Source organism: Bombina bombina, chromosome 4 (assembly GCF_027579735.1).
Source record: "Bombina bombina isolate aBomBom1 chromosome 4, aBomBom1.pri, whole genome shotgun sequence".
In the NCBI taxonomy this organism is placed as follows: domain Eukaryota; kingdom Metazoa; phylum Chordata; class Amphibia; order Anura; family Bombinatoridae; genus Bombina; species Bombina bombina.
Window position 1 is genome coordinate 927,306,664 of NC_069502.1, and position 25,578 is coordinate 927,332,241.

Consider the following 25,578-nt stretch of genomic DNA (forward strand, 5'->3'; position numbering starts at 1 on the left):
ATGTTCGAATGGACCTTGAACAAGAAGGTCCTGTCTCAAAGGTAGCTTCCATGGTGGAGCCGATGACATATTCACCAGGTCTGCATACCAAGTTCTGCGTGGCCACGCAGGAGCTATCAAGATCACCGAAGCCCTCTCCTGATTGATCCTGGCTACCAGCCTGGGAATGAGAGGAAACGGTGGGAATACGTAAGCTAGGTTGAAATTCCAAGGTGCTACTAGTGCATCTACTAGAGTCGCCTTGGGATCCCTGGATCTGGACCCGTAGCAAGGAACCTTGAAGTTCTGACGAGACGCCATCAGATCCATGTCTGGAATGCCCCATAATTGAGTTATTTGGGCAAAGATTTCCGGATGGAGTTCCCACTCCCCCGGATGGAAAGTCTGACGACTCAGAAAATCCGCTTCCCAATTTTCCACTCCTGGGATGTGGATTGCAGACAAGTGGCAGGAGTGATTCTCCGCCCATTGAATTATTTTGGTCACTTCTTCCATCGCCAGGGAACTCCTTGTTCCCCCCTGATGGTTGATATATGCAACAGTCGTCATGTTGTCTGATTGAAACCTTATGAATTTGGCCTTTGCTAGTTGAGGCCAAGCTTTGAGAGCATTGAATATCGCTCTCAGTTCCAGAATGTTTATCGGGAGAAGAGATTCTTCCCGAGACCATAGACCCTGAGCTTTCAGGGGTTCCCAGACCGCGCCCCAGCCCACCAGACTGGCGTCGGTCGTGACAATGACCCACTCTGGTCTGCGGAAGCTCATTCCCTGTGACAGGTTGTCCAGGGTCAGCCACCAACGGAGTGAATCTCTGGTTCTTTGATCTACTTGGATCGTCGGAGACAAGTCTGTATAATCCCCATTCCACTGTCTGAGCATGCACAGTTGTAATGGTCTTAGATGAATTCGTGCAAAAGGAACTATGTCCATTGCCGCAACCATCAAACCTATTACTTCCATGCACTGCGCTATGGAAGGAAGAAGAACAGAATGAAGTACTTGACAAGAGTTTAGAAGTTTTGATTTTCTGGCCTCTGTCAGAAAAATCTTCATTTCTAAGGAGTCTATTATTGTTCCCAAGAAGGGAACTCTTGTTGACGGGGACAGAGAACTTTTTTCTATGTTCACTTTCCACCCGTGAGATCTGAGAAAGGCTAGGACAATGTCCGTATGAGCCTTTGCTTTTGACAGAGACGACGCTTGAATCAGTATGTCGTCCAAGTAAGGTACTACTGCAATGCCCCTTGGTCTTAGCACCGCTAGAAGGGACCCTAGTACCTTTGTGAAAATCCTTGGAGCAGTGGCTAATCCGAATGGAAGTGCCACAAACTGGTAATGCTTGTCCAGAAAGGCGAACCTTAGGAACCGATGATGTTCCTTGTGGATAGGAATATGTAGATACGCATCCTTTAAATCCACCGTGGTCATGAATTGACCTTCCTGGATGGTAGGAAGAATTGTTCGAATGGTTTCCATTTTGAATGATGGAACCCTGAGAAATTTGTTTAGAATCTTGAGATCTAAAATTGGTCTGAATGTTCCCTCTTTTTTGGGAACTATGAACAGATTGGAGTAAAACCCCATCCCTTGTTCTCCTAATGGAACAGGATGAATCACTCCCATTCTTAACAGGTCTTCTACACAATGTAAGAATGCCTGTCTTTTTATTTGGTTTGAAGACAATTGAGACCTGTGGAACCTTCCCCTTGGGGGTAGTTCCTTGAATTCCAGGAGATAACCTTGAGAAACTATTTCTAGCGCCCAAGGATCCTGAACATCTCTTGCCCAAGCCTGAGCAAAGAGAGAGAGTCTGCCCCCCACCAGATCCGGTCCCGGATCGGGGGCCAACACTTCATGCTGTTTTAGTAGCAGTGGCAGGTTTCTTGGCCTGCTTACCCTTGTTCCAGCCTTGCATCGGTCTCCAGGCTGGTTTGGTTTGAGAACTATTACCCTCTTGCTTAGGGGGTGTAGAATTTGAGGCTGGTCCGTTTCTGCGAAAGGGACGAAAATTTGGCTTATTTTTAGCCTTAAAAGACCTATCCTGAGGAAGGGCGTGGCCCTTTCCCCCAGTGATGTCTGAAATAATCTCTTTCAAGTCAGGGCCAAACAGCGTTTTACCCTTGAAAGGGATGTTAAGCAATTTGTTCTTGGAGGACACATCCGCTGACCAAGACTTTAGCCAAAGCGCTCTGCGCGCCACAATAGCAAAACCTGAATTTTTCGCCGCTAATCTAGCTAATTGCAAAGTGGCGTCTAAGATAAAAGAGTTAGCCAATTTAAGTGCTTGAACTCTGTCCATAACCTCCTCATACGAAGATTCTTTATTGAGCGACTTTTCTAGTTCTTCGAACCAGAAACACGCTGCTGTAGTGACAGGAACAATGCATGAAATTGGTTGTAGAAGGTAACCTTGCTGAACAAACATCTTTTTAAGCAAACCCTCTAATTTTTTATCCATAGGATCTTTGAAAGCACAACTATCTTCTATAGGGATAGTAGTGCGTTTGTTTAGAGTAGAAACCGCCCCCTCGACCTTGGGGACTGTCTGCCATAAGTCCTTTCTGGGGTCGACCATAGGAAATAATTTCTTAAATATAGGGGGAGGAACAAAAGGTATGCCGGGCCTTTCCCATTCCTTATTTACAATGTCCGCCACCCGCTTGGGTATAGGAAAAGCATCGGGGGCACCGGGACCTCTAGGAACTTGTCCATCTTACATAATTTCTCTGGAATGACCAAATTGTCACAATCATCCAGAGTAGATAACACCTCCTTAAGCAGAGCGCGGAGATGTTCTAATTTAAATTTAAATGTAATAACATCAGGTTCAGCTTGTTGAGAAATTTTTCCTGAATCTGAAATTTCTCCCTCAGACAAAACCTCCCTCCTGGCCCCTTCAGATTGGTGTGAGGGTATGTCAGAACCATTATCATCAGCGTCCTCATGCTCTTCAGTATCTAAAACAGAGCAATCGCGCTTTCTCTGATAAGTGGGCATTTTGGACAAAATATTTTTAATAGAATTATCCATTACAGCCGTTAATTGTTGCATAGTAAGAAGGATTGGCGCACTAGATGTACTAGGGACCTCTTGTGTGGGCAAGACTGGTGTAGACACAGAAGGGGATGATGCAGTACCATGCTTACTCCCCTCACTTGAGGAATCATCTTGGGCAACATCATTATCAGTGGCATCATTGTCCCTACTTTGTTTGGACACTATGTCACATTCATCACATATATTTAAATGGGGAGGAACTTTGGCTTTCAAACATACAGAACATCGTCTATCTGATGGTTCAGACATGTTAACAGGCATAAACTTGATAATAAAGTACAAAAAAACGTTTTAAAATAAAAACGTTACTGTCACTTTAAATTTTAAACTGAACACACTTTATTACTGAATATGTGAAAAAGTATGAAGGAATTGTTCAAAATTCACCAAAATTTCACCACAGTGTCTTAAAGCCTTAAAAGTATTGCACACCAAATTTGAAAGCTTTAACTCTTAAAATAACGGAACCGGAGCCGTTTTTACATTTAACCCCTATACAGTCCCTGGTATCTGCTTTGCTGAGACCCAACCAAGCCCAGAGGGGAATACGATACCAAATGACGCCTTCAATAAGCTTTTTCAGTGGTTGTTAGCTCCTCACACATGCATCTGCATGCCTTGCTTTCCAAAAACAACTGCGCATTAGTGGCGCGAAAATGAGGCTCTGCCTATAACTAGAAAAGGCCCCCAGTGAAAAAGGTGTCCAATACAGTGCCTGCCGTTTTTTTAATACATCCCCAAGATTATAAGAACTATATATAGTTATAATCCACTAAATATACTGCTAAAGTAATCGTTTTAGCCCAGAAAAATGTCTACCAGTCTTTAAAGCCCTTGTGAAGCCCTTTATTCTTATACTAAACTAAGAAAATGGCTTACCGGTTCCCATAGGGAAAATGACAGCTTCCAGCATTACCAAGTCTTGTTAGAAATGTGTCATACCTCAAGCAGCAAAGTCTGCCCACTGTTTCCCCCAACTGAAGTTACTTCATCTCAACAGTCCTGTGTGGAAACAGCAATCGATTTTAGTAACGGTTGCTAAAATCATCTTCCTCTTACAAACAGAAATCTTCATCTCTTTTCTGTTTCAGAGTAAATAGTACATACCAGCACTATTTTAAAATAACAAACTCTTGATTGAAGAATAAAAACTACATTTAAACACCAAAAAACTCTTAACCATCTCCGTGGAGATGTTGCCTGTGCAACGGCAAAGAGAATGACTGGGGTAGGCGAAGCCTAGGAGGGATCATGTGACCAGCTTTGCTGGGCTCTTTGCCATTTCCTGTTGGGGAAGAGAATATCCCACAAGTAAGGATGACGCCGTGGACCGGACACACCTATGTTGGAGAAAGCTGGCAGTTTGGATAAAAGATTTGCTATAGAATTATCCACTACTGCTGATAATTGTTGCAAAGAAATAAGCACTGGCGCGCTAGGTGTCGCCTGCGCGGGCAAAGCTGGTGTAGACACAGAAGGAGAGGATGTAGAGCTATCCCCACTACCTTCATTAGATAAATCATCTTATTATGAAAAATAACAGAGCTGTCTTGATTTTGTTTGGACGCTATGGCGCAATTATCACAAACACTCGAAGGGGGAACCACATTTGTCTCTATACACACAGAACATAGGTTATCTGATGGAACAGACATGTTAAACAGATTTAGGCAGGCAAACAATGCAATAAAAACGATTTTAAACAAAAACGTTACTGTCTCTTTAAATATTAAAATGACACATTTATTTCTGAATGTTCAAAAAACTATGAAGGCAATATCCGATTTTTCTGAAATTTGGACCCCAGTGTCTTAATGCTTAGAAAGTATTGCACAGCAAATATGGAGACTCTAGCTCTTAAAACAAGCAAACCGGAGCTAATTGTTGGATTTAACCACAATCCCAGCTACAGCCTTGCTGCAGCTTTTTACCTTCCTTAGGGGTCACCATTCACAGAAAAAAGCCTTTTGGAGTCACTTTCTGAGCCACAGGACCCTCTCACATGAATCTGCATGCACTGCCTTGTAAATCAACTGTGCAGCTGAAGCACCAAAATGAGGCTTCCTCCCTCAGCACACTAGAGTGAAGGGGCCTTCCTGACTAGATATAGGTGTCTAAAACAAGCCAGATCAATAAAAAACGTTCCCCAGTGTATGTGAGCTTATAAAATATTTCAAATGGTATAATATTGTAATAAAAACCAATCGATTTTGCCCCTAACAGTGTCTACCAGCATAAAAAACAAAAAGGGGAAGCCTGTTATCTTTTTTGCTGAGGTGAAAGAAAAATGGCTTACCGTTTCCCCTGAGGGGAAATATGACTGTCATCTAGCATTAGCCTGTGTTGTTAGAAGGAGACTAGTCATACCTGAAGCAGATGAGTCTGCAAACTGTTACCCCCAATTGAAGTTCTCTTGTTTCAACAGTTCTGCGTGATAACAGTAATGGATTTTAGTTACTGGTGCTAAAATCATAGCCCTCTTAAACAGAAATCTTCATCACTTTTCTGTTATAGAGTAAATAGTACAAGCCAGCACTATTTTAAAATAACAAACTCTTGATAGAAGAATAAAAAACTACAACTAACACCACAAACTCCTCGCCATCCCCGTGGTAGATGCTACTTGTTCAGAGCGGCAAGGAGAATGACTGGGGGGTGGAGCCAGAGGGGGAGCTATATGGACAGCTCTTGCTGTGTGCTCTCCTTGCCTTTCCCTGTGGGGGAGAATATTTCCCACAAGTAATGGATGACGCCGTGGACCGGACACACCAATGTTGGAGAAAAAACGACATAGACGTTTTTTAACAGTCCCAGCAAAGTGCCACAGCTTTACTGTGGCTCCTACCTTCCCCAATAAACGATTTTAGGTTCTTTAGAGATGTCCTGTAGCATTCAGGGGACTCCTAAGGAAAACTGGATGCCTCAGTCTGTAATTTTAACTGCGCAATAAAGCGCTAAAATAGGCCCCTCCCACTCATATTACAACAGTGGAAAGCCTCAGGAAACTGTTTCTAGGCAAAAATACAGCCAGCCATGTGGAAAAAATTAGGCCCCAATAAGTTTTATCACCAAGCATATATAAAAAACGATTAAACATGCCAGCAAACGTTTTATATAGCATATCTATAAGGGTAATACCCCTGAGAGTAAGCATGATACTAGTCGTTATTAAATCACTGTATTCAGGCTTAACTTACATTTATCAGGAATCAGCAGCATTTTCTAGCATTTCCAATCCTAGAAAAAATCATATTAGCACATACCTGATAGCAGAATAAACTGCACGCCATTCTCCCTCTGAAGTTACCTCACTCCTCAGACATGTGTGAGAACAGCAATGGATCTTAGTTACAACTTGCTAAGATCATAGAAAACTCAGGCAGATTCTTCTTCTATGTCTGCCTGAGAAACAATAGCACAACTCCGGTACTATTGAAAATAATAAACTTTTGATTGAAGAAAATAAACTAACTATTTTTCACCACTTTCCTCTAACAACCTCCCTGCGCGTTGAGAGTTGCAAGAGAATGACTAGGAAGGGGAGGAGCTATATAACAGCTTTGCTGTGGGTCCTCTTGCAACTTCCTGTTGGGAATGAGAATATCCCATAAGTAATGGATGATCCGTGGACTGGATACACCTTACTAGAGAAATAAGGTAAGGAGATTCTCAAGAGAGTAGGTAGTTCAGATACTCTCCTGGCAGAAGAAATCGCTAAAAAAAAAAAATAACTTTCAATGACAGAAGCTGCATGTCCATTTTATGCATAGGCTCAAGAGGAGGGGGCAAGACAGTTAAGACCAGATTTAAATTCCATGGAAGAGAAACTGGTTTGATTACAGGCCTGATTCTAACTAAAGTCTGGACATCCAGAAGCTTGGCTATCTTTCTGTCGTATAAAAAAGAAAAAGCTCAGATCTGAACCTTTAAAGAACTAAATTAAAACTTATACAAACCATCCTGCAGAAACTGGATAATTCTTTGTATTCTGAAAGAGTGTCAACGAAAAAACTTAAATAATGCTTACCTGATAATTTTCTTTTCTTCTGATGGGGAGAGTCCACAGCTGCATTTATTACTTTTGAGAAATACAGAACCTGGCCACAATTAGGAGGCAAAGACACCCCAGCCAAATGCTTAAATACCTCCTCCACTTCCCTCATCCCCCAGTCATTCTGCCGAGGGAACAAGGAACAGTAGGAGAAATACCAGGGTGAAAAAGGTGCCAGAAGAATAAAAAATACAGTCGCCCCATAGATAAAAACACGGGCGGGGAGCTGTGGACTCTTCTCGTCAGAAAAAAAGAAAATGATCAGGTAAGCATAATTTAAGTTTTTCTTCTTAAACGGGGAGAGTCCACAGCTACATTCATTACTTTTGGGAAAACAATACCCAAGCTATAGAGGACACTGAATGCAAAACGGGCCGGTACAAGAGGCAGCCCCTTCTGAGGGCAACACAGCCTGAAATCACCAAAACCCCGTAAAAAAAGCTGCTTCACCAGAAGCAGAAGGACCATACAAAAATGGAAAAGACCAAGTAATTGCCCATCAGTTAAAATCAACAAGGCCCTTGCTAGAGACCACCCAGAATCACTAGACTCAACCGAGTACAAAGGCCTCCGAGCCCACACAGAAAAGCACCCCCGACACGAGGGAAGGGGGGGACATCCCCATTCTCCCAGAAGGGAAGAAGAAGAACTCAGATACAATAGTCCAAAATGACCACCGGACAAACAACTAGGGCAATAAAGAACCCCAAGCATAACTCCAAGAGCGCAACCAAGGTTGCAAAAAGACAAAAACCGCATAGAGAATGAACCCTACCGACCGAGCAGAGATAAGGGAGGAAAAATCCCAGACCACTATCTGCATGGATGTCCAAAGGGCCAAGTAACGCTCCAATAATGGAAACCTAGAGGGACAAGATAGACCCCCTTCTATACACAGAGTGCAAACCCGCACTCAGGATAGAGCGACTGAGGAATAAAAACACCCCCGGGAACCACTAAAAACAGCACCATAATATCCAAGTATGCTCCAGATGAAGTCACAGGCTTCCCTCTGCAAAAGAGGTCTCAGCGGACACAAGCCGTCAACACTAGCTAAACAAGAGCTAGGAATCTGCACCAGGACTCTCCCAGAGGAAAAACTCAGAAGAAAAAAGTGCAGAGCAACTCCCTCCCAAGAAGACAGGGAGGAAAAGATAGCACCCCAAAAACCAGCAGAGAAAGAGCTACCTGCTGAGGGAAGGAAACACAGATGATACGCGGTGTAAGCTCAACAGGGCCGTCAGATCCCTGATCCCCACTCCGAGGTAACAGACCCAGCACCAAAGCGACTGGCAATGTCCGAAAGGACAAGGGAATTAAAAGTTCCCCGAACTACCAAGACCCTCAGGAATGAGGAGGGGATCCAGACCCCCTAAAGATGAGCTTGGGTTCCAGAATAGAAGGGGCACTCCCAAAAAAGGAGACCCCATACTGAGACTACAGAAACGGCATGACACCAGAATCCAATCTGTCACATGACATCCTGCACACAAGGCAGGGAGGACCCCACTGAACAGAGGAAGAAAAGGACCTCCGGGTCACCAGGCGTATACAGTGGTATGCCCAGTTCTCCCCCAAAAGGAGGGGAAATGCAAACATAACCGCTCACCCGCCCGCAGGCATGGAGCGTAAAGCCATAAATGGATGTCAAAAGGACAATACCGATTGACAGGAACCAACCGGCCACTTCCAGCCGGCCCAGAAGAATTACAATTCTCTGTTAAAAGAAGAAGGCCATGCCAAAGAAATAAGAGGACGTTCCGGAACCAGAAAACTGGGCCATCCAGATCCATCTAAGAGATCAGGACACAGAAAAACCCAAACAAGTCTAGTCAAAGACAAGGGTCAGGGCCATAAAACCGGACACCTGGAACCAGCTTCAAACTAATAACCCCTGAGGAACCCACAGGTTACCCCATCCGGAGAAGACCTTGCACCATAGGTGATGCAATCAGAGCCGCATCCAAGGGACCTTGAACACTGAACGTTCATGTAAGTATCCCAGAGACAGGGAGCTTAACCCCTAAAGGCTCAAAGGACAATAAGTCTAAAGACTAAGGAAAACTTACAAGAGAAAAGCGCTCAAGACCTAGAAATCTAGATCAAGAAGATTAATATTCTCCTCTCAATAGCAAAATCCCGGAAAGCGCTACAGCTCAAAGAATTTAAGAATGAACGAGCATTCCAAGTACTAACTATGCCTGACTCTTCTTATCTCCCAACATTAGACGATATCGGGCGCATTCAGGGTGGAGTGGCCGTAGGCAACCTAAACGCCTAGCAGGGGCAACCGCAGGAAAAAGATGCAACCGCAGGAAAAAGACACAATCTCCATAACTCCAAAAATATGGAAGCAGCCAAGATACCGTAGGGGGAAACAAAGGGCCAAAAATCCGAGCTTCCAGAAAACAGATGTCCAGAAAACCAGCCCCAATGAAAGGGAAAAAGCGGCACAGCAACCTCGACCCTATAAGGAAGAGGTATAGTCACCAAGGATTCACAAAGGACAATCCAAGAAAAAGAGTACCAATAGAGGAGACGAGAATGGCCACCTAACCTGGTACCACGGATATCCAAAGAGTCATCTGAACTTACAACCCCATCGGGAAGAGAACTCTAGCTCCGAGGACAAAGGACCTCAGGAACCCCCAGAGTAAGCCTTAGCAGGATCCGACCATGGTAACCCCGCCAACAATCAGGAACAGGACATTGAGGACTGAGCCCAATCCCCTCTGATGCCCCACCCAAAGGAATAGTGAGGACCAGCCTAATATCTAGGAACGAAAGGCCTCCTAAAACATAAAATCAAGAAAAACAAACTCCTCACCAGAGTGAGCAAACTCGGCACCCCAACCGGGCCAGACAGTTATAACGGGCACCACGTGGTTGATATAGACATCAAGGAACAGAAAAACTAGTGCCCGACCAGGACCAGCCTGATATATAGGGCACCTCAGAACTGTCCAAGGCCACAAAAGTCAAATCCCTAGTAGGGATAGCCAAAACAAACGATAGACATAACAATGTCCTAAAACTAATTATCAACTTCCGCAGAAGTGGTCAAGCGACCACAAAATCGCTAGTATCAAATTCCAGAAAAGAAATGTTTTCCAAAAGGAAAAACTATAACAGACATGAGCTTCTCAAAATGAAATAAAATACATCCTAATCGGATCAAAGTAAATGAAGGCAGCACCCGCAGGTGAATGCCCAAGAAGAATGGACACAGGACCAGTTAGTCAGAGACCCAATTCTTCTAAAGCTCAGAACTGGAATAAGATACCCCAAAAAAAAGAAAAATGGAGACGACAAGGAGATTGACTTCATCCCCATGCGTCTAACCCAGCTTGCCGTCTGGAACGGATGACCGAGGATCCATCGACCCATTAGGACTGGAATCCTCCAGCACTGTCAAAACATGCCTCAGATGGACATGAAGTTGTGCCAGTCTATAACGAAAGGCAAGACTTACCTCCACCGGGGCAACTGATGACCCCGGCCCAGAAGGTTGGACCCCTGAAGCCTCAGAGGAAACCGCTTCCCCAGAGGGCTGATCTGATCCAGACGATCCCACGCCTGACGAGCCCTGGTTAGCAGAACACAGACAGTATCTTCCAGGAAGATGTAAATGTGCCAACGCCATAGATATGGCCGTGCAAAACCGTGCAGTAACTTCTGGAGGAAACAAGTCGCCTTCTGGAGAAGGGGTAACGGCATTTGGGACACCTGCTTGCTGAAGAATTTGTTTAAGGTCTTTAAATCCAAGATAGGGCTGAAAAGACATCCTTTTTGTAACAATAAAAAGGTTAGAATAAAAGCCTCTACTCTGTTCTGAAACTGGGACAGGCCTTATAACCCCCATAAGTTCCAAACCCTGAATGCTTTGAAGAAATGCAGCTACCTTCAAGAGTAGCTTTGGAACGTGAGAATGAACCTTCCATGAGGAGGTCTGGTATGAAGACCAATCCTATAACCCTGGGATACAATGCTCAGAACCCAAGGGTCCTGAACCAATTGAGACCACACCAGAGGTCAGGGGCCATACCATCATGCAGATTTAGGGTTAATGGAAGATTTTTTGTTCTGCTTAGACTTGATCCAGGAAGAACCTGACTTCCAAGTAAACTTTCAAGGCTCAGATTTTTGAGAGTAAGATGACTTGATTTTTTTTTTTTAAATAAAAAGGACCAAAAAAAGACTGACAGATCTGTTCTTCTCCTTCGACATTTTGTCCTGTGGAAGAAAAAAACATTTTGCTCCTATAACTGTTGAAATGATTGCATCCAAAAATAATCTTTCCTTGAAAAGGAAGAGATAGTAGCCTATTCTTTGAAACCATATCTGCAGACCAAGATTTGAGCAACAATGCTCTTCTGGTCAAAACAGAAAATACCATATTTTTAGCATTAACACAAATAATATCAACTACCCCATCACAGATGAATGAATTAGCAGTTATGCAATCTTGCAACTCTTCAACTGGAGACTCTTCTAGTATAAAGTCAGCTAAAGAGTGACACCATAAAGCTGCTGCACCTGCTACACAAGCTATACCAATAGCCGGTTTAAATAGGAAACCTGCTTGTAGAAAAATCTTTCCATGGAAGGCTTCTAATTTATGATCCATAGAATCTCTAGAGGAAGTACTACTATCTTCCAATGGGATAGTAGTTCCCTTAGCCAAAGTTGAGATTTCCCCATCAACGTTTGGAATATATTTTCTCACAACTCCACATTTGCAGCAGGTAATGGAAACATATTTTTAAATCTGGAAGATGAAGCAAAAGGAATTCCAGGTTTGGACCATTCTTTAGAGATTATTTCCAAAATCGTTTCAGTGACTGGAAAATCCTGAGAAACTTAGAAGAGTGCTTAAACATTAGGTCTAGCAGTTTAACAGTTTTCCCTTCAGACTGGAGTCTAGAGAACTTCATGTAATAAAAAAACATAAATGGTCAATCTTAAACAGGAAAGAGTTATCAGTGTCCTGATCAACAATCAAATCCTGGTCATCTGACAATAGTTCACCATTTGAAGCCTGGTCAGAAAAATCAAAGGCTTACTTGGTAGCGGCATAGCCGTTAAAACTTCTTTAAATGCGGGAGCAAAATCCTTAGTGCCTCCATGTGCAATACACAAGGGATAAGGAAAAGGTCCCTTAGAGGAGAAATATTCAACAGTGACTAGATTAAATTACATGACCAAAACAAGCATTGCATAGCTGAGCAGGAGGACAAACTGAAACAGCTTGGCAAAGTACACACATAGTCTGAGAAAAAATATGGCTGTAGATCTCTCCTCTAAAGGATCTGAGGAAATGGCAGTGGGCAGGACCAAAAACAGGCCCGGGTATTTTACGACAAAGAGACCCACTCCCCCCCCCCCCCCCCCCCCCGCTAACCCTTTAAACGCATACCAAACATATATATGACATTGTATGTATATACACACATAGTATAATTAATCCAATCATTATATGTAATGGGGCTTTAAATTAATAGAAAAAACAGCAGTTTAAGGATATAGTAATTTGCCTGAAATTTTGGAATCAATATATGTTGTTATTTAATTGGTTCTATGCAGCATTGTCTTTTCCATAATTGCTGTGATATTAAAGAGGGGTATTTATCAAAGTAAGATAAAACCAGCTAATTTCCATTGTAATAGTAGTAGGCATCAGCTTTTTTTTTTTTTTTTACCAATTTACTGAGCAATATATCAAAGGTATAAAGTCACACACATACACAGTGTACCTTGTATTTCCATCTATAGAAATAAATGATAATAATGATAACAATTACCTATCTATTTCTGAATTATTTTACGAGTCACTGTCACATACTGATATTCTGATAAATTATCAGAATAACATAATTTATGCTTACCTGATAAATTCCTTTCTTCTGTAGTGTGATCAGTCCACGGGTCATCATTACTTCTGGGATATTACTCCTCCCCAACAGGAAGTGCAAGAGGATTCACCCAGCAGAGCTGCATATAGCTCCTCCCCTCTACGTCACTCCCAGTCATTCGACCAAGGACCAACGAGAAAGGAAAAGCCAAGGGTGAAGTGGTGACTGGAGTATTAATTAAAAAATATTTACCTGCCTTAAAAACAGGGCGGGCCGTGGACTGATCACACTACAGAAGAAAGGAATTTATCAGGTAAGCATAAATTATGTTTTCTTCTGTTAAGTGTGATCAGTCCACGGGTCATCATTACTTCTGGGATACCAATACCAAAGCAAAAGTACACGGATGACGGGAGGGATAGGCAGGCTCTTTATACAGAAGGAACCACTGCCTGAAGAACCTTTCTCCCAAAAATAGCCTCCGATGAAGCAAAAGTGTCAAATTTGTAAAATTTGGAAAAAGTATGAAGCGAAGACCAAGTTGCAGCCTTGCAAATCTGTTCAACAGAGGCCTCATTCTTGAAGGCCCAAGTGGAAGCCACAGCTCTAGTAGAATGAGCTGTAATTCTTTCAGGAGGCTGCTGTCCAGCAGTCTCATAAGCTAAACGAATTATGCTACGAAGCCAAAAAGAAAGAGAGGTAGCGGAAGCTTTTTGACCTCTCCTCTGCCCAGAGTAAATGACAAACAGAGAAGACGTTTGTCGAAATTCCTTAGTTGCCTGTAAGTAAAATTTTAGAGCACGGACTACATCCAGGTTGTGCAGTAGACGTTCCTTCTTTGAAGAAGGATATGGGCATAAAGAAGGAACAACAATCTCTTGATTGATATTCCTGTTAGTAACTACCTTAGGTAAGAACCCAGGTTTAGTACGCAGGACTACCTTATCCGAATGAAAAATCAAATAAGGAGAATCACAATGTAAGGCTGATAATTCAGAGACTCTTCGAGCCGAGGAAATAGCCATTAAAAATAGAACTTTCCAAGATAACAACTTTATATCAATGGAATGAAGGGGTTCAAACGGAACGCCCTGTAAAACATTAAGAACAAGGTTTAAACTCCATGGTGGAGCAACAGTTTTAAACACAGGCTTAATTCTGGCCAAAGCCTGACAAAAAGCCTGGACGTCAGGAACTTCTGACAGACGTTTGTGTAACAGAATGGACAGAGCTGAGATCTGTCCCTTTAATGAACTAGCAGATAAACCCTTTTCTAAACCTTCTTGTAGAAAAGACAATATCCTAGGAATCCTAACCTTACTCCAAGAGTAACCTTTGGATTCACACCAATATAGGTATTTACGCCATATCTTATGGTAAATCTTTCTGGTAACAGGTTTCCTAGCCTGTATTAAGGTATCAATAACTGACTCAGAAAATCCACGTCTTGATAAAATCAAGCGTTCAATTTCCAAGCAGTCAGCTTCAGAGAAGTTAGATTTTGATGTTTGAAGGGACCCTGTATCAGAAGGTCCTGTTTCAGAGGTAGAGACCAAGGTGGACAGGATGACATGTCCACCAGGTCTGCATACCAAGTCCTGCGTGGCCACGCAGGTGCTATTAGAATCACTGATGCTCTCTCTTGTTTGATTCTGGCAATCAATCGAGGAAGCAACGGGAAGGGTGGAAACACGTAAGCCATCCTGAAGTCCCAAGGTGCTGTCAGAGCATCTATCAGGACTGCTCCTGGATCCCTGGATCTGGACCCGTAACGAGGAAGCTTGGCGTTCTGTCGAGACGCCATGAGATCTATCTCTGGTTTGCCCCAACGTCGAAGTATTTGGGCAAAGACCTCCGGATGAAGTTCCCACTCCCCCGGATGAAAAGTCTGACGACTTAAGAAATCCGCCTCCCAGTTCTCCACTCCCGGGATGTGGATTGCTGACAGGTGGCAAGAGTGAGACTCTGCCCAGCAAATTATCTTTGATACTTCCATCATAGCTAGGGAGCTTCTTGTCCCTCCCTGATGGTTGATGTAAGCTACAGTCGTGATGTTGTCCGACTGAAACCTGATGAACCCCCGAGTTGTCAACTGGGGCCAAGCCAGGAGGGCATTGAGAACTGCTCTCAATTCCAGAATGTTTATTGGCAGGAGACTCTCCTCCTGACTCCATTGTCCCTGAGCCTTCAGAGAATTCCAGACGGCACCCCAACCTAGAAGGCTGGCGTCTGTTGTTACAATTGTCCAGTCTGGTCTGCTGAATGGCATCCCCCTGGACAGATGTGGCCGAGAAAGCCACCATAGAAGAGAATTTCTGGTCTCTTGATCCAGATTCAGAGAAGGGGATAAGTCTGAGTAATCCCCATTCCACTGACTTAGCATGCACAGTTGCAGTGGTCTGAGGTGTAAGCGTGCAAAGGGTACTATGTCCATTGCCGCTACCATTAAGCCGATTACCTCCATGCATTGAGCCACTGACGGGTGTTGAATGGAATGAAGGGTGCGGCAAGCACTTTGAAGTCTTGTTAGCCTGTCCTCTGTCAGGTAAATCTTCATTTCTACAGAATCTATAAGAGTCCCCAGGAAGGGAACTCTTGTGAGTGGAACGAGTGAACTTTTCTTTTTGTTCACCTTCCATCCATGTGACCTTAGAAATGCCAGCACTAACTCTGTATGAGACTTGCAGTTTGAAAGCTTGAAGCTTGTATCAGAATGTCGTCTAGGTATGGAGCTACCGAGATTCCCCGCGGTCTTAGTACCGCCAGAAGAGCACCCAGAACCTTTGTGAAGATTCTTGGAGCTGTAGCCAATCCGAATGGAAGAGCCACAAACTGGTAATGCCTGTCTAGGAAGGCAAACCTTAGGTACCGATAATGATCTTTGTGAATCGGTATGTGAAGGTAAGCATCTTTTAAATCTACAGTGGTCATGTATTGACCCTCTTGGATCATAGGTAAAATTGTCCGAATAGTCTCCATCTTGAACGATGGAACTCTTAGGAATTTGTTTAGGATCTTTAAGTCCAGGATTGGTCTGAAAGTTCCCTCTTTTTTGGGAACCACAAACAGATTTGAGTAAAACCCCTGTCCCTGTTCCGATCGTGGAACTGGATGGATTACTCCCATTAACAAGAGCTCTTGTACGCAGCGTAGAAACGCCTCTTTCTTTGTCTGGATTGTTGACAATCTTGACAGATGAAATCTCTCTCTTGGAGGAGAGTATTTGAAGTCCAGAAGGTATCCCTGAGATATTATCTCTAGCGCCCAGGGATCCTGAACATCTCTTGCCCAAGCCTGGGCGAAGAGAGAAAGTCTGCCCCCCACTAGATCCGATCCCGGATCGGGGGCCCTCAATTCATGCTGTTTTAGGGGCAGCAGCAGGTTTCCTAGTCTGCTTGCCCTTGTTCCAGGACTGGTTAGGTTTCCAGCCTTGTCTGTAGCGAGCAACAGCTCCTTCCTGTTTTGGTGCAGAGGAAGTTGATGCTGCTCCTGCTTTGAAATTACGAAAGGAACGAAAATTAGACTGTCTAGTCTTGGCTTTGGCTTTGTCCTGAGGCAGGGCATGGCCTTTACCTCCTGTAATGTCAGCGATAATCTCTTTCAACCCGGGCCCGAATAAGGTCTGCCCTTTGAAAGGTATATTAAGCAATTTAGACTTAGAAGTAACATCAGCTGACCAGGATTTTAGCCACAGCGCCCTGCGTGCCTGAATGGCGAATCCTGAATTCTTCGCCGTAAGTTTAGTAAGATGTACTACGGCCTCCGAAATGAATGAATTAGCTAGTTTAAGGACTCTAAGCCTGTCCGTAATGTCGTCCAGAGTAGCTGAACCAATGTTCTCTTCCAGAGACTCAATCCAGAATGCCGCTGCAGCCGTGATCGGCGCAATGCATGCAAGGGGTTGCAATATAAAACCTTGTTGAACAAACATTTTCTTAAGTTAACCCTCTAACTTTTTATCCATTGGATCTGAAAAAGCACAGCTATCCTCCACCGGGATAGTGGTACGCTTAGCTAAGGTAGAAACTGCTCCCTCCACCTTAGGGACCGTTTGCCATAAGTCCCTTGTGGTGGCGTCTATTGGAAACATTTTTCTAAATATCGGAGGGGGTGAGAACGGCACACCGGGTCTATCCCACTCCTTAGTAACAATTTCAGTAAGTCTCTTAGGTATAGGAAAAACCTCAGTACTCGTCGGTACCGCAAAATATTTATCCAACCTACACATTTTCTCTGGTATTGCAACTGTGTTACAATCATTCAGAGCCGCTAACACCTCCCCTAGTAATACACGGAGGTTTTCCAGTTTAAATTTAAAATTTGAAATATCTGAATCCAGTCTGTTTGGATCAGAACCGTCACCCACAGAATGAAGTTCTCCGTCCTCATGTTCTGCCACCTGTGACGCAGTGTCTGACATGGCCCTAATATTATCAGCGCACTCTGTTCTCACCCCAGAGTGATCACGCTTACCTCTTAGTTCTGGTAATTTAGCCAAAACCTCAGTCATAACAGTAGCCATATCCTGTAATGTGATTTGTAATGGCCGCCCAGATGTACTCGGCGCTACAATATCACGCACCTCCCTCTGAGCGGGAGATGTAGGTACTGACACGTGAGGCGAGTTAGTCGGCATAACTCTCCCCTCGTTGTTTGGTGAAATTTGTTCAATTTGTACAGATTGACATTTATTTAAAGTAGCATCAATACAGTTAGTACATAAATTTCTATTGGGCTCCACTTTGGCATTGCAACAAATGACACAGGTATCATCCTCTGAATCAGACATGTTTAACACACTAGCAAATAAACTTGCAACTTGGAAATACAATTCAATTAGAATAATATTAAAACGTACTGTGCCTTTAAGAAGCACAGAAGATCTATGACAGTTGAAAATTAATAAATTGAAACAGTTATAGCCTCAATCCTTGTAAACAACACAACTTTAGCAAAGGTTTAATCCATTAGCAAAGATAACAAATTCTGAAAGCAGGAAACAAATTACAGAATAAACGTTTTTTATCTCAGTCAAACTATAATTCTCACAGCTCTGCTGAGAGAAATTACCTCCCTCAAAATAAGTTTTGAAGACCCCTGAGCTCTGTAGAGATGAACCGGATCATGCAGGGAATACAATGAGTTGCTGACTGAAATATTTGATGCATAGTAAAAGCGCCAAAGAACGGCCCCTCCCCCTCACACACAGCAGTGAGGGAGAACAGAAACTGTCAGAAAAACAGATTAAGCAACTGCCAAGTGGAAAAATAGTGCCCAAACATTTATTCACACAGTACCTCAGCAAATGAAAACGATTTTACATTCCAGCAAAAACGTTAAACATAATCTCTAGTTATTAAACAGCTTTATGTATTTCTTACAGTGTAATTCTAGTGAAGTACCATTCCCCAGAATACTGAAGTGTAAAGTATACATACATGACATTATATCGGTATGGCAGGATTTTCTCATCAATTCCATTGTCAGAAAATAAAAATTGCTACATACCTCTATGCAGATTCATCTGCCCGCTGTCCCCTGATCTGAAGTTTACCTCACTCCTCAGATGGCCGAGAACAGCAATATGATCTTAACTACTCCGGCTAAAATCATAGCAAAACTCTGGTAGATTCTTCTTCAAACTCTGCCAGAGAGGTAATAACACACTTCGGTGCTATTTTAAAATAACAAACTTTTGATTGAAGATATAAAACTAAGTATAATCACCATAGTCCTCTCACACATCCTATCTAGTCGTTGGGTGCAAGAGAATGACTGGGAGTGACGTAGAGGGGAGGAGCTATATGCAGCTCTGCTGGGTGAATCCTCTTGCACTTCCTGTTGGGGAGGAGTAATATCCCAGAAGTAATGATGACCCGTGGACTGATCACACTTAACAGAAGAAATCAGTATGTGACAGTGACTCATAATAAATAATTTCGAAATAGAAAGGTAATTGTTATGTTATTATTATAATCAGTGATAATCAGATAAGGCCCATAAGAGATTATTACATACTGGCACAGGCAAAACATGTTTAAACAAAATGTGACCTCACCGGCTGGGCGATGACCATTAACTGACAGCTACAGATATAAATGACATACAGTTAACTGTTTTCCTGCAAGAATGCAAACAGTATGACAGACATCGTTACCCACCCTCGCACTTACAAACATGGAGATCTTTCTGTCGTCATCTCCAGTCTGTCCCGGGGAATCTGGCTGACCTGCTGCTGCCCTAGTAGCACCTCTTTGCATCCTGTGATTTATTCTACTTGCCCGGGAAAGATCCATCACAAAGTACAGCAAGCACACTCCCAGCACCTATTTCCACAAGCTGTCATCTGCATAAGATTAAACTAAATCCAATTAGTTTACGGAGGAGGGGCCGGTGATCCACTTAGGTCCCAGAGCAGGCAGCAATAAGCTCCCCTGACTCCGCTACTGTACGATCCCCTAACTTACAGACAGCTGTCACGTCACTGTCCACTGCCACCGCCTGACCCAGAGTTCCCGCCACTACGTCTCTGCCCACTGAGTCGAAATTCCAACCAATGAGAGTATGTGTTAAAAGTTATACAATTATTAGAGCTACAGGACGGTCTCGTTGGTCACGTGATTTGTTTGTAGCACGCAAAGGACATTTTTGTTACTGGAAGGAAGGATTGGCAGTGCAGTCTTACTCCCACATGAGTGCACATATGTGTAGTATTATTGTACAGCCACACAGGCACCGCACACTGTATGCTTCAGCTTGACCCCCACATGAAGTGGTTCGGTTTAGTGCCGGTGTGGCTGTACAATAATATATTACTGACTGGCAATTGGAGCAAATGTTTCTTTAAAAAAGATGCACAGAGTTACTGGCCTACAGTTTCAGTGTGGGTGGGGCTAAGTTAACCGTGGCCCAACAGCTGCACCGATCATGTCCCAATAAATAAAAATTTGGAGCAAATTAAGAGCCACAGTGAAGCGGTAATGGTGGGCGGGTCTAAGAAACTGGCGGCCCACCGGGCATTTGCCCGGTATGCCCTATGGTCACTCTGGGCCTGGCAGTGGAGACAGGTTTATTAGGCTCCATGAGAAGGAAAAACAGTAAATACATAGAAATAAAGAATGCTACAGAAAAATAAGTTTAATGAATTTAAACTGCAGAATATGTGTGCTACTGAAAAAATATAACACTGGAAAGAAAAACACTTTACAGTATAGCTGTATAAATGTAGCAAATTAACCATAAAATCCTAATATTGACACTAACAATCTTAATGTCTAACAATATGCTGCTGCACCCCTGAAGCACAAGTGTGTGCTAATCCAATGATGGGAAAAGGAGTTAACCCTTGCGCTGCAAAAACTTTCCTCAGTAGTGCGCACAAACCGCGGCACTTAATGTTTGCCTGCCAAAAGCCTTGAGAGAAAGTGCACGGTTACACAGTAACGCGCTAAGCTACCACTCAGAGGACCCCTTCAAGAACTTGGGAGTGCACTCTACAGCGCAATTTTTTTTAAATAATAATAATAAAAAAAAACCTACAGCGCTACAGAACTAAAAAAAAAAAGAAAAAAATTAAAAAAATAATGAATTTGCTACTAAAGCGAGTGCATTAATAAATCCTCTTAAATAAATGTGATATGAATTACACATTAATGAAGAGGCATATAACACATACATAGTAACATATGAATAGTATATGTGGATCAAGTTTGTGTGTAACCTGGTATGTCCCCTGGCTATGCTATAAATAATGAAATGTACCTACCTGTACAGCACCCATTCTACTGTGCTTACCAACTTCAAAGAAGACTGCTTTTAGTAGAAAAGCCCATCCAGTGCTGTGCAAGCAGCAGCAAGTTTTTGAGATGAGTACGACAACAACGCTACAGGAATAGGCTAAGGGCCAGGTCCCCGCAACACCTGTGGCAGGCTTGTGACTAAATCCCATAGGGAAATATAGTGTCACTACCCAGTAATCCATACACCCCTCAGCACAATGTCAGCTGCCTTAGGAGGATAATGGGTGTCATGCAAGCCTAAGGACCCCTTTCAATGTAGAATCTGAAGCACCTCAATTCTTCACCTACTCATGTGGAGGCAAAAATAAAACTGGGATATACAGGGAGGTGGGGGGGTTCAAAAGCTCTTGGTCTTTGGGGTATCTTTGCCTTCTAGTGGCCAGGAGTTGAATCCCACATGTCAAGGCTCATTGAAGTAAATAAAAGCTTTGTAAAATTGAATGCCCTATCTGAACTGTTAAATGTTCAGGCTAGTGCAACCCAAACCCCTGCTATTGTGCAACCAATCGTACAAGAGAAGAGCTTATCAATCAGAGTAACAAAAAAAAAAAAAAAAAAAAGCTACATTTGGATGCTCTAAGCACATAACAAGCACTTGCTGTAAGGAAAAAAGTAGCAAACTTGTGTATATAGAATTCTGACTCATGATGACAAAGTACTTACTGTTTTGTTCTTCCCCCACAGCAACAAGGGTTTCCAGCACTTTGATACCTTCCTGGACAGCCAGAAGCTCAATGCTGTTGCTTGGTCTTTTCTTTTCGACTGCCTTTAGTTTTTCAACCATTATAGGAGCCAATGAATGAATGTAAGGTGTGGCGAGAGCTCGGTTTTGATGTTGGAAAACAGACAACATTAGCTGGTAACATTTGGCGTGAACCTGCAAACAATATAACAACATGTATGTAATCTAATAGCCATAAAGATCCTGGATATCATGTATTTGCACAGAATAGAAATAGTACAAAGTTTATAGAAATGCATTATTAAGGAGGGGAGGATTATAGATTGGAAATGATTAAAGGAAAATTAAAGTCATTTTTTCTGTGTTGCATCTAGAACGTATTGCATTTTTGTTGAGTTACAGAAAAATGGATGCCCATATGCTAAAAAAAAAAAATGTTTTGCTTTTTGTGATTGTGAGGTGTTTTATTATCTTGCAATAGAGCTGTAGTAGGTGTCCATATCAATATTAAAGGGACAGTCAACACAAAAATTGTTATTGTTTAAAAAGATATATAATTTACTACCCATTCCCCAGCTTTGCACAACCAACATTGTTATATTAATATACTTTATAACCTTTAAACCTCTATGTTTCTGTCTGTTTCTAAGCCATTATAGACAGCCTCTTAATCACATGCTTTTCTTCATCAGCTTTTCACAACAGGGGAGTGCTAGTTCACGTGAACCATATAGATAACATTGTGCTCACGTCCATGGGTTGTGCACAACACAGCACTAATTGGCTTAAATGCAAGTCAATAGATAATAAATACAAAGTCATGTGATCAGGGGGCTGTAAGAAGATGCTTAGATACAAATTAACCACAGAGGCAAAAAGTGTATTAATATAACCATGTTTTCTGTGCAAAACTGGGGAATGGGTAATAACGGGATTATCTATCTTTTTAAACAATAGGAAAAATTTGAGTTGACTGTCCCTTTAAGTAATCAGTCTCTAAGCATTTCCTATTATTTCTAAAATCTATTTAAATAAATTAACTTAAACTTTTCATATGCAACTAAATGCTGTTAAAATATTTGAACAGTACTATTTTAGATACAGTACATGAATAATTTCCCTTAAAATTAATTTTCACATGAATAGTACATGATTAAATATCTGCATACATAATAAAAAAAACAGAATTTATGTTTACCTGATAAATTACTTTCTCCAACGGTGTGTCCGGTCCACGGCGTCATCCTTACTTGTGGGATATTCTCTTCCCCAACAGGAAATGGCAAAGAGCCCAGCAAAGCTGGTCACATGATCCCTCCTAGGCTCCGCCTACCCCAGTCATTCGACCGACGTTAAGGAGGAATATTTGCATAGGAGAAACCATATGATACCGTGGTGACTGTAGTTAAAGAAAATAAATTATCAGACCTGATTAAAAAACCAGGGCGGGCCGTGGACCGGACACACCGTTGGAGAAAGTAATTTATCAGGTAAACATAAATTCTGTTTTCTCCAACATAGGTGTGTCCGGTCCACGGCGTCATCCTTACTTGTGGGAACCAATACCAAAGCTTTAGGACACGGATGAAGGGAGGGAGCAAATCAGGTCACCTAAATGGAAGGCACCACGGCTTGCAAAACCTTTCTCCCAAAAATAGCCTCAGAAGAAGCAAAAGTATCAAACTTGTAAAATTTGGTAAAAGTGTGCAGTGAAGACCAAGTCGCTGCCCTACATATCTGATCAACAGAAGCCTCGTTCTTGAAGGCCCATGTGGAAGCCACAGCCCTAGTGGAATGAGCTGTGATTCTTTCAGGAGGCTGCCGTCCGGCAGTCACATAAGCCAATCTGATGATGCTTTTAATCCAAAAAGAGAGAGAGGTAGAAGTTGCTTTTTGACCTCTCCTTTTACCAGAATAAACAACAAACAAGGAAGATGTTTGTCTAAAATCCTTTGTAGCATCTAAATAGAATTTTAGAGCGCGAACAACATCCAAATTGTGCAACAAACGTTCCTTCTTCGAAACTGGTTTCGGACACAAAGAAGGTACGACTATCTCCTGGTTAATGTTTTTGTTAGAAACAACTTTTGGAAGAAAACCAGGTTTAGTACGTAAAACCACCTTATCTGCATGGAACACCAGATAAGGAGGAGAACACTGCAGAGCAGATAATTCTGAAACTCTTCTAGCAGAAGAAATTGCAACCAAAAACAAAACTTTCCAAGATAATAACTTAATATCAACGGAATGTAAGGGTTCAAACGGAACCCCCTGAAGAACTGAAAGAACTAAGTTGAGACTCCAAGGAGGAGTCAAAGGTTTGTAAACAGGCTTGATTCTAACCAGAGCCTGAACAAAGGCTTGAACATCTGGGCACAGCTGCCAGCTTTTTGTGAAGTAACACAGACAAGGCAGAAATCTGTCCCTTCAAGGAACTTGCAGATAATCCTTTCTCCAATCCTTCTTGAAGAAAGGATAGAATCTTAGGAATCTTTACCTTGTCCCAAGGGAATCCTTTAGATTCACACCAACAGATATATTTTTTCCATATTTTGTGGTAAATTTTTCTAGTTACAGGCTTTCTGGCCTGAACAAGAGTATCAATAACAGAATCTGAGAACCCTCGTTTTGATAAGATCAAGCGTTCAATCTCCAAGCAGTCAGCTGGAGTGAGATCAGATTCGGATGTTCGAACGGACCTTGAACAAGAAGGTCTCGTCTCAAAGGTAGCTTCCATGGTGGAGCCGATGACATATTCACCAGATCTGCATACCAAGTCCTGCGTGGCCACGCAGGAGCTATCAAGATCACCGACGCCCTCTCTTGATTGATCCTGGCTACCAGCCTGGGGATGAGAGGAAACGGCGGGAATACATAAGCTAGTTTGAAGGTCCAAGGTGCTACTAGTGCATCTACTAGAGTCGCCTTGGGATCCCTGGATCTGGACCCGTAGCAAGGAACCTTGAAGTTCTGACGAGAGGCCATCAGATCCATGTCTGGAATGCCCCACAGTTGAGTAATTTGGGCAAAGATTTCCGGATGGAGTTCCCACTCCCCCGGATGTAATGTCTGACGACTCAGAAAATCCGCTTCCCAATTTTCCACTCCTGGGATGTGGATTGCAGATAGGTGGCAGGAGTGAGTCTCCGCCCATTGAATGATTTTGGTCACTTCTTCCATCGCCAGGGAACTCCTTGTTCCCCCCTGATGGTTGATGTACGCAACAGTCGTCATGTTGTCTGATTGAAACCGTATGAACTTGGCCTTTGCTAGCTGAGGCCAAGCCTTGAGAGCATTGAATATCGCTCTCAGTTCCAGAATATTTATCGGTAGAAGAGATTCTTCCCGAGACCAAAGACCCTGAGCTTTCAGGGGTCCCCAGACCGCGCCCCAGCCCATCAGACTGGCGTCGGTCGTGACAATGACCCACTCTGGTCTGCGGAAGGTCATCCCTTGTGACAGGTTGTCCAGGGACAGCCACCAACGGAGTGAGTCTCTGGTCCTCTGATTTACTTGTATCTTCTGAGACAAGTCTGTATAGTCCCCATTCCACTGACTGAGCATGCACAGTTGTAATGGTCTTAGATGAATGCGCGCAAAAGGAACTATGTCCATTGCCGCTACCATCAAACCTATTACTTCCATGCACTGCGCTATGGAAGGAAGAGGAACGGAATGAAGTGTTTGACAAGAGTTTAGAAGTTTTGTTTTTCTGGCCTCTGTCAGAAAAATCCTCATTTCTAAGGAGTCTATTATTGTTCCCAAGAAGGGAACCCTTGTCGACGGAGATAGAGAACTCTTTTCCACGTTCACTTTCCATCCGTGAGATCTGAGAAAGGCCAGGACTATGTCCGTGTGAGCCTTTGCTTCAGGAAGGGACGACGCTTGAATCAGAATGTCGTCCAAGTAAGGAACTACTGCAATGCACCTTGGACTTAGTACCGCTAGAAGGGACCCTAGTACCTTTGTGAAAATCCTTGGAGCAGTGGCTAATCCGAAAGGAAGCGCCACGAACTGGTAATGCTTGTCCAGGAATGCGAACCTTAGGAACCGATGATGTTCCTTGTGGATAGGAATATGTAGATACGCATCCTTTAAATCCACCGTGGTCATGAATTGACCTTCCTGGATGGAAGG

The 25,578-nt window shown here is 42.9% G+C and overlaps 1 protein-coding gene across 1 annotated transcript in view; it reads right to left on the reverse strand.

Annotated features, from left to right (window-relative positions):
* Nucleotides 1-25,578, reverse strand: part of HEATR5B (HEAT repeat containing 5B) — a 261,254-nt gene that overhangs the window by 34,575 nt on the left and 201,101 nt on the right. Inside the window, exon 35 of the mRNA XM_053711883.1 lies at nucleotides 21,423-21,636. Within this exon, the coding sequence (XP_053567858.1) occupies nucleotides 21,423-21,636 (214 nt within the window). The remainder of the gene's footprint in view (nucleotides 1-21,422; nucleotides 21,637-25,578) is intronic.